Genomic DNA, 9506 nt, shown 5'->3' on the forward strand with positions numbered 1-9506 from the left:
AATAGCAGCTGCAAGGAAGCCTGATCAGCTTCCTTTTTTGCTTTCTGACGGTAACTTCTTTTGGGGCTTGGGGCTGGGGCTGGGTTGGTCTCCCTGCTACTTGGCAAGTTGTTCTTCCTGGGAGCAGGGCTGGATATAGATTTGATAAGGCCCTAAGCTACTGAAGGTAATGGGGCCCTTTATATGTCTAGATGTCCTTTGTCAACAACAAATTGTCACTTTTGTTGTTGTTGTTGTTTAGTCGTGTCCGACTCTTCGTGACCCCATGGACCATAGCACGCCAGGCACTCCTGTCTTGCACTGCCTCCCGCAGTTTGGTCAAACTCATGTTCGTAGCTTCGAGAACACTGTTGTTTTTTTAAATATATGCTATATTCATGGACCTAATAGGTATCTAAAGCCATTTGCACGTTGCCATGCAACCAGTCCATGCAGAATGTAGGGCCCCTATATATAGAAATGAGCAAACCACTGATATTTTAGAGAGCAGGCTAGCAGGCGGGGCCCATCCTAGGAGCCTAAAGGTAAAAGTAAAGAGACCCCTGACCATTAGGTCCAGTCATGACAAACTCTGGGGTTGCGACGCTCATCTCGCGTTATCGGCCGAGGAAGCCGGCGTACAGCTTCCAGGTCATGTGGCCAGCATGACAAAGCTGCATCTGGCAAACCAGAGCAGCACACGGAAACGCCGTTTACCTTCCCGCTGTGGTGGTACCTATTTATCTACTTGCACTTTGATGTGCTTTCGAACTGCTAGGTTGGCAGGAGCTGGGACCGGGCCACGGGAGCTCACCCCGTCGTGGGGATTCGAACCGCCGACCTTCTGATCGGCAAGCCCTAGGCTCTGTATGTAGGTTTTATTTGTTTTTTATCGTATATTTTGGAAATGTACATCCCATTTTTTTGTCCTTTAAATTTTTTTGGGGGGCTTAGCTTATACATAAACCCAGCACTGCCTGGGAGGCAGGAAGCACATCCTCCCCAGTGGCCCACAGGTCCCCCTAACAGAGACCAGAGTGTGCTTCTCCACTCTGTATTGCAACCTTCAGACTCTTCCAATGATGGTGCCACATGGCTGACTCTGCGTGTACCAATTTACCATGCATTTTCCCTGAAAGAGCACCTGGTTGAAGAGAATTTGCCTAGCCAACACCACCCCAACCGCCCCACCTACTTATGATCAGCTGCAAAGGGTTCCTGCAAAGATTGCCGAGATGTGTGCACTATTCGTGATTATCTGAAATGTTTGTGCAATGATGACTGTGACCCAACAGTAACTGGAAGTTCCATCTCCCCAAAAAGAACCGGTGTCTGTAACAGCTCATTTTTGCTGAGTCATTAGTTGGGTTCTCGTGTGATGAATTATTTTGCTATCTTGAGCCTTTTCAGGTATGCAAACCTTGGCATTCGATAATATGGCAAAAGCGTATTAATTGAGGTACACATCCCTGTACAGAGAGGGAGGGAGGGAAAGGGGGGGTCCGGCCAACATAGCAGGGCTTCCACCAAATCCTGCAGCCGGCAGGATTGTGCCCATAGCTGTAATTCTTCACTAACTCACAAGACAGCGACTCTTGAACGGGAAGGGTGGGAGAAGTGTCTGACCCACAAGATACACATTCAGGACTGAAGGGCTTCTGCTCTGGAGGCCAGGACCTGAATCAATGGATTCAAGCTACAATAAGGGAGATTCCAAACTAAATACCAGGAAGAGCTTTCTAACAGTGAGAGCTGTTTGGCCACGGGATGGACACCCTTGGAAAGTGATATAGACTCTCCTCCCTTGGAGGTTTTTAAGCAGAGGTTGGATGGCTGCCTGTTTATGTCCCCCACCCCGAACCTTGCCCCATCTTCTCACAGATAATCACATTTCCTGAAGCAACAATTCCTGGGCAATCCGCTTTCCTCCAGGATGTCCTTCGCGAAAAGGTCTGCAAGGCCAAGATAACAGGAGTTGTCCCCAAGTCTGCTGTGTCCTTTAATGTCCATGATCAACTAACACTGCACATGACCCTAGCTGTTCCTAGCAGGAGCTTGCCTCCTTCCTACCGGTGTTCGTAATAAACACGCAGGGTGTCACAGAGGCCAGCTCCAGGGGTCTAGTGGGTACCAACAGGTTTCACTGCTGTCCTGCATCAATACAACACTACAGCCCAAGGGGTGGTGCCATTTGTGCCACACTAGCCAATGTTGGACTCCCACTTCCCATCATCCCGCCCACACGAGTGGGGACAGTGCTGGGTATCCAGAGGGGCAAAGGTGTCCTCCACAGTCCTACTCACCAACACCCAAGCAGAAGGGGCAGGGGCATATTTCTACAGCAGAAGTAAAATCCCAGCAGACGAATTGTTGCAGAAAGAAGCCAAAATCCCCCCCCCCAGCAAAAAGATTTGCTGGACCAAATTTGCCCCCCACACAAAAAAAAGAAGAAAAAAATTATTTAATAAACCAGTAAACAGAACACAGAAGAACAAGTCGCATAAGGGGCAGTACTTGAACTTTCTGGGTTGGGGGAAAAGATTGTCACACATGATTCTAATCATTAAAAACCTTTACATACTTGGCAGTACGGCGGATGCATACATAAAATTTTAAATATGTGATTAAGGCATAGTTGTTCACCTAGGAAAAAAAGAAATGCCCTGCCCACCCTGAAATCATATCCTGGACAAAGGATTTTGATTGTTTTATACATCACTAGTGAATAATCATTCATTGGCAGCTATGTGATTGACAGGAACTGCAGAGAACATTGGAATAATGGGATCTTGAGGGTGGTGTATTTGAAACCGCTGCAGCGAGATGCCTTATAGTCAGTCCTTTTGACTCCCCAGCAGCGCCACAAAGCTACCTCCTGCGCAGTCACTCAACCGAGCCTTCCTTTGAAAAGCCTGGCCCACCAAGCCGACCAGATAGGCTTCACCTGATACTGAACTTCCCCGTTTTCTCTGTACACGTTGATATCGCTCTGCCCCTCACCGGAGATGAAGGTCAGATTTACTCCTCCACAAGTCACCATCAGTTTGGCATCGTCCTGCAGCACCACTGGCTCATGTGGAAATTCTTGCAAGGCCTTGTTGAGGCAGCTACGCAGCTCCTTCAAATCTCCCTGACTCTCAGAGATGTTGAATGGTAGGTCTTGGAGGACATCACTGATTTTGGCGAGACTGAGCGGCATCGGGTGGCGCCCAAGCCTTGCCACGTGGACTTCTGGGCTGGCCTCATCGAGGTGGTACGACGCCGTGCCGTTGATCCAGACCACTTCGATGTGGACTTCCCCTTTTCCGGAAAGGAACTCCTGCTTTGTTCCGTTACACTGAAGGATCATCCTGGAGTTCTTCCGCACCATGGCTGGCTCCTCAGAAAACTTGTGAACCGCTTCCTCCAAGCACTTACGCATGGCTCCCTGTTGCGGTTCCTGCATCTCGGCTTCCAATAGAGCTGCAAGACTGAGGTTTTTCTGCCCAACCAAGATGGCCCCTGCCGCGTTCTCCCCAGCTCTTGCCCTGTCGGCTTCAACGGGAGACTGCTGTCTCCACGGGGCCCAGAACAGAGCCCCGATAAAAGCCAAGGCGAGGAGGGTGAGAAGGGCAAGGAGAACCAGAATCAAAATCCAAGCTTTTCGTTTGCTCAGCGGCCTGGTCGTCTGAGTCATAGTGGCCTTGTCAGAGAAACTGGGCACGCCACATTCTATGCCGTTGAACCACGATGGCGCAGAGCTTCGTGGTAGGATTCCCCACAGTTTCTCTCTGTATGAGAATCTCTGCACAGGTATGAGCTTGCTGTCGTCCCCATCGTCCAGAAGCGGCTCAAACAGGTTGCTGTCATCCCTCATGCTGGCGAAATCTGGCAATGAAAAACAGCTTAAAAATGAGTGACTCCTGGGCATGTACACCGGAACGCAAACCCTTCTGCTCCATGTTAACAGATCTTCAAGCAGTATGCAATTTTATCCTGAGGCCTTTATATTTTGCATAGAACGGCTAACAAATTCATTAGCCAATAATTAATTAATACAATAAATTTATAGTTTTCGTTTCTACCCTACTCTTTCCTCCATACTTGGGTTCTCTACTCCGTCTTCATTGTCATCCTCACACCAACCCCCATGAAACAGATTAGGCAGGGAGTCATGTGACCAGCCCCAAGGTTACGCAATGGGCTTCATGGTCTCCCAGGTCCTAGTCTGACACTCTAACCCAGGCACCCCCAAACTGCGGCCCTCCAGATGTTTTGGCCTACAACTCCCATGATCCCTAGCTAACAGGACCAGTAGTCGGGGAAGATGGGAACTGTAGTCCAAAACATCTGGAGGGCCAAAGTTTGGGGGTGCCTGCTCTAACCACTACACCACACTGGGTCCTTGGAAGGTAAAAAGCGGAACACAAATGTAATACGTCAATAATAAAAACGGTATGAGAAAAAAAATTATGTTTCAACCTCCTTTTGGCTTCATTGATTATTGGTACATCCTATGGGATGTCATAGGGTGGCTTGGACATACCCCATTCCTGCCATCTGATCTGCACAAGTTATCTGTCTGTTCCCAGGCCCGATTTAAGTTGTTAATTCGTGCCTTTAAGGTCCAAAATCATGTGGTTATCTGAAGGACAGTGTTCCTCTGCCTGTGCCTTCCCAAGTGTTTCAATCCGCATTGGGGCTCTCCTCTGGATTCCTTCACCAGCTGAAGGGTGGTGAGTGTATCTTTAATAATAATAATAATAATAATAATAATAATAATAATAATAATTTGTTTCTTATACCCCACCCATCCGATTGGGTTGCCCCAGCTACTCTGGGCAGCATCCAGCAAAATTACAAAGTGAAACAGTAGGGTCTTTTCAGTTGTGGGGCTAATCCTATGGAAAGTCCTCCTTGGGAGACCTGCCTGGACAACACTGGACATTTTTAGTGTGGACAGAGGGTGGTTTAGGTTCATTTTCTATTATGTCTTACATGTGGGTTTGGGTTCTGAGTATACTGTTGTTTGGGGCTGTCGGTCACACGCACGCCATACATTTAAAACTTTATTCCGTCACCTTAAAACACACAGCATCTCCCAATGAATCTTGGGAACTGTAGTTTTTAGGCACGCCGAGCTGTGAGGAGACCCTTAAAAAACTACAATTCCCATGATTCTTTGTGAAAGGGGCGGCGGCGTAGTAAGACTGTTTTAAACGTATGGATGTGACTGTTTTCTGGATTTTCTGTTGTTGTCCTTACCGGAGACAGTAGAGGAACGGAAGACACGACCAGAAGCAGGGACTCAAGCCACAAAGATGGGTGGAAATGAAAGGGATACAGCTCACAACTAGAGCAGCATCAGTTGTTGCTGGGGCAACAAAGGGTTGGACTAGCTAGGAAGCAAAGGAAAATGGAGGGCTGGCAAGGTGCTGTTGCCACGGTGATGGAAACACATCTCCCTGATGTACAACACCTGGAGGACTTCCTGCTGGTCCTTCTAGAATGGCAAAAAAGACAATCACGGAAATGTATAATCAGCGCAAAAACAAAACTATGCCGTGATAAATCCCTGAAACGAGATATTGATAAGGTGAATAATACTAAAACTCAACTAATGATTACTCGTTTCACTGGAAAATCTCTATCTGTTTCCTCAGAAGGAAAATGTTAAGGGGCTGAGGTTTCCTTATAATCAAAACTAAACAGGAGCTGTAAGCTCTGAAGAGAATTGAAAATTACACAGCAGTCAGGGATAAACTTCCCCAAGAGAAGACTATAGTTGTTTAAACTAAAGGTTAGCTAACCTATGGGACAATTCAACTAATGAATATCATTGCTCTTAGAAAAGATTAAGGAAAGGGCTGTAAAAGCTCTGAACAATGGTGTCACACCATCACAACTAAGAGAGCTTTTACAGCCCTTTACTTAATCTTTTAACATTTCCCGTCTGAGGAAACAAGATAGAGATTTTCCAGTGAAACGAGTCACTTAGCCGGCACCTCGTCAAGGTTTACTTTTATTTAGAGGTTATTTAGAGATATTCATGTCTTTTCTATATCCTAGTTTCTTTTGGGAAATTTAAATCTATTATGTTTCTTTGAGTAATCATTAGTTGAGTTTTAATATCATTCACCTTATCAATATCTCGTTTCAGGGATTTATCACGGCATAGTTTTGTTTTTGCGCTGGTCCTTCTAGAAGGCATGAAAGGCTGGGCAAAGGATGCTCTCAAGTCTGGGAGTGTCTGGCAGGAGCAACAGGAAGAGGAGGCTGAGGGCCTCAAGTCAGCAGTAGGCCCAGGATGTGCTTGGCGGCGTAGAGCAAGCACCCTGCACTGTACCCCCAAGTTAACCTTCTTTCTTCACCACCCTATCCCAAGTGTTGAAGTCAGTTTCACCCGCCAGTCTAAACAAAAAATAATAAAAAGTCCTTCCAGTAGCACCTTAGAGACCAACTAAGTTTGTCATAGGTATGAGCTTTCGTGTGCATGCACACTTCTTCAGATACACTGAAACAGAAGTCACCAGACCCTTATGTATAGTCAGAGGGTGGGGAGGGGTATTACTCAGAAGGGTGGTGGGAATGGGTGATTGGCTGATAGGAGTGGTAAACCTGTTGATGACTACGACTGCAATTGGTCTTGCAGGAAAAAGCAATGGGTGAGATGGCTAAAGAAAGCTTTATCATGTATAACGAGATAAGAATCCGATGTCTTTATTCAGACCAGGTCTCTCCATGGTTTTAAGCTTGGTAATGAGTTGCAATTCAGCAACTTCTCTTTCAACTTCCCGCCAGTCTAGTTGGCTTCAGTGGGGCAGCCTCCCAAACCGAAAAGGCTACTTCCTTAGGTGACCTCCCTGGGGCGCAAGCCTGGGCGGTGTGTATGGAGGTCCTGGCCTGCCCACATGACAAGACACACCCCCCCGGCCCTGCTGATGTGGTCCAAAGGAAAGCAGATCAATACATTTAGCACCAGCTTGGCTGCAGGAGTTGCCGGAAGGAGGCGTACAAGGCGCCATCCAACCGCCTTAGGGACTACTCTCCGGATCTGTGTCCAGGGTTTACTCCTGAGCCTTTTCTTCTCCCGAATATATCCCGCAAGGCAGCAGAGGTTTAGGGCAGGGGTCCCCAAACTAAGGCCCGGGGGTCAGATGCGGCCCAATCGCCTTCTAAATCCGGCCCACGGACAGTCTTGGGAATCAGCCTATTTTTACATGAGTAGAATGTGTCCTTTTATTTAAAATGCATCTCTGGGTTATTTGTGGGGCCTGCCTAGTGTCTTTACATGAGTAGAATGTGTCCTTTTATTTAAAATGCATCTCTGGGTTATTTGTGGGGCCAGCTTAGTGGTCTTTACATGAGTAGAATGTGTCCTTTTATTTAAAATGCATCTCTGGGTTATTTGTGGGACATAGGAATTCATTCATATTTTTCAAACAAGGTCTGAGGAACAGTGGACCAGCTCCCTGCTGAAAAAGTTTGATGACCCCTGGTTTAGGGTCAGAGTTTTCATTCTCTTAGATGGGCTGCCTTCCCTGGTTGATGAGCCCCATCTGCCCCAGGATATTGGGCTACAGGGATAAAAATGGAGAAAAGGGCTAAAAGGCAGGCGAGAGCACCCCCCACCCATTGTGCTACTGTTATCAACAGTTTAAATAATTACGGTAGCTATAAAGGAGATAAGGTGTAAATCATTAGCCTCAGGAAAAAACCTCTCCCTCTCTGAACTGCATCTAAGTCGAGGAACTGATGCTCCTTGGATGGCAACTAAAATCTGCATTGTGGAAAGGCAGCATAGAAATAAACTTACTAAACCAAGCAATCAGTGTGTGAACTTGCCAATCTGGGCACTGTGTGGTACCCTACTGTTCACCCATAAACAGATACAAATGCACCCCACTCCACAATTGGGTAAACTAGATGGGGAGACTATAGGTTGAACACCAGAGAATATCTGAAGAAGGTATCTGAAGAAGTGTGCATGCACACAAAAGCTCATACCAATAACAAACTTAGCTGGTCTCGAAGGTGCTACTGGAAGGAATTTTTTTATTTTGTTTCAACTACGACAGACCAACAGGCTACCTACCTGTAACCAGATAATAAATAATAATAATTTATTATTTATACCCCGCCCATCTGGCAGAGTCTCCCCAGCCACTCTGGGTGGCTCCCAACTGAATATTAAAACAATACAGCATTAAATATTAAAAGCTTCCCTAAAGAGAACCAGAGAACCGCTACCATAACCATTGGCACTGAGATAGATATTTTTAACAAGGCATCCTCAGAAATGCAAAAAATGGGGCAATAGTGATTCACAAAGGGCAGGGATGTGAAAATAGGGGGCTGTCCCTGATAGGGGGCATGGTCAACTGGAGCAAAGAGAAAAACTACATTTTCTACCTGATAGGCAACTGTATAGAGCAGGCTTCCTCAAACTCGGCCCTCCAGCTGTTTTAAGACTACAATTCCCATTATCCCTGACCACTGGTCCTGCTAGCTAGGGATCATGGGAGCTGTAGGCCAAAAAACATCTAGAGGGCCAAGTTTGAGGAAGCCTGGTATAGAAAGCCCTGCCTGAGGCAAGGTGGCAACCCTGCTGACACTGGATCTAGGCCATTTGCAAGATTATTTAGGCTTGCAGGATTATCCCGTCTCCCTTTTCACAAGGGTCAACTGCAGACTGTATTTTGCTGGAGGGATTCAATCACATACTGGAAAATCAGGTTTGTGCAATCATTAAAGCAGAATGAAGTTCTCTTGCGCAACAAATCCGTGTTGTTGCTGTTTTTCAAAACAGACGTTCTGGGGTCAGGAAAGTAACAGGGGAATGCACTAAAGTGCAGGATGATGCAACATGGGATTAACGCTCAATAAAGAGCGGGTATCGTCTGTACCAGTAAATCAGCTCCAATGCTCAGTAATGAGAGCAGGTGTTGTCTAACCTCTGCGGAAGCCAGTCAGGATGGCTATTTAACGCGCAGGTTGCCTGGAGGAGCCCTGGGAGAAACTCTTTCTTGCAAATCAGAAGCATTATAATTTCAACAGGATTTCCGCCCTGGAAATTGCTTTTACCATCAGCCCCACCCACCCCAAACAGCAAGCTCTGCTTTCAGGGTATTTGCAGACTGGAATCAGAGCGGCTCCAGTCGGGATCCAACCCGCCCCGCCCCCTTTTCGACCTGCTGAAACGATTTGCAGCAACTGCTCCACAGCCGCCTGCGTTGCGCGCAAAAAGCAACCGAAGGGCGCGCGCAGATCCAAATACCGGGGCTACAAAGGAGGAGGGAAGATGGGGAAAGTGTCGTGGAGCTGAGATCTAGAACGCAATTGTTATCATCAGAAAAGCCGCGCAGTTGGAGGGGGAGGAGATTAGGAGAAGAAAAACTGAAGAAGCGCAGGACGGCACCCTAACACGCAAAAGACACGCACCCCAGAAACATGGCTATTTACCTCTGCCCCACCACTGTGGGGGTCGGCTGAGCTGCGTTAACCTCTTGTTCTCGCGCAGCGTCCCTTCACCGCCCGGATCTCGACCC

General features: G+C 47.2%; 1 protein-coding gene across 2 annotated transcripts; it reads right to left on the reverse strand.

Moving 5' to 3' along the window:
* Positions 1-2423: 2423 nt before the first annotated feature.
* On the reverse strand, positions 2424-9506 carry LOC118080958 (uncharacterized). Of its 2 annotated transcripts, XM_088662700.1 has the most exons (3): positions 9421-9506; positions 5224-5461; positions 2424-3846 (listed from the first exon to the last, which is right to left on the reverse strand). In XM_088662700.1, the coding sequence occupies exon 3, from the start codon at positions 3833-3835 to the stop codon at positions 2867-2869; it is 969 nt and encodes a 322-aa protein (XP_088518826.1). In that variant the 5' UTR covers positions 3836-3846; positions 5224-5461; positions 9421-9506; the 3' UTR covers positions 2424-2866. The 2 variants fall into 2 exon arrangements, with proteins under 2 accessions (XP_088518826.1, XP_034962919.1); XM_035107028.3 differs by lacking the exon at positions 5224-5461.

Source organism: Zootoca vivipara, chromosome 2, assembly GCF_965207765.1.
Source record: "Zootoca vivipara chromosome 2, rZooViv2.hap1.1, whole genome shotgun sequence".
NCBI lineage: Eukaryota > Metazoa > Chordata > Lepidosauria > Squamata > Lacertidae > Zootoca > Zootoca vivipara.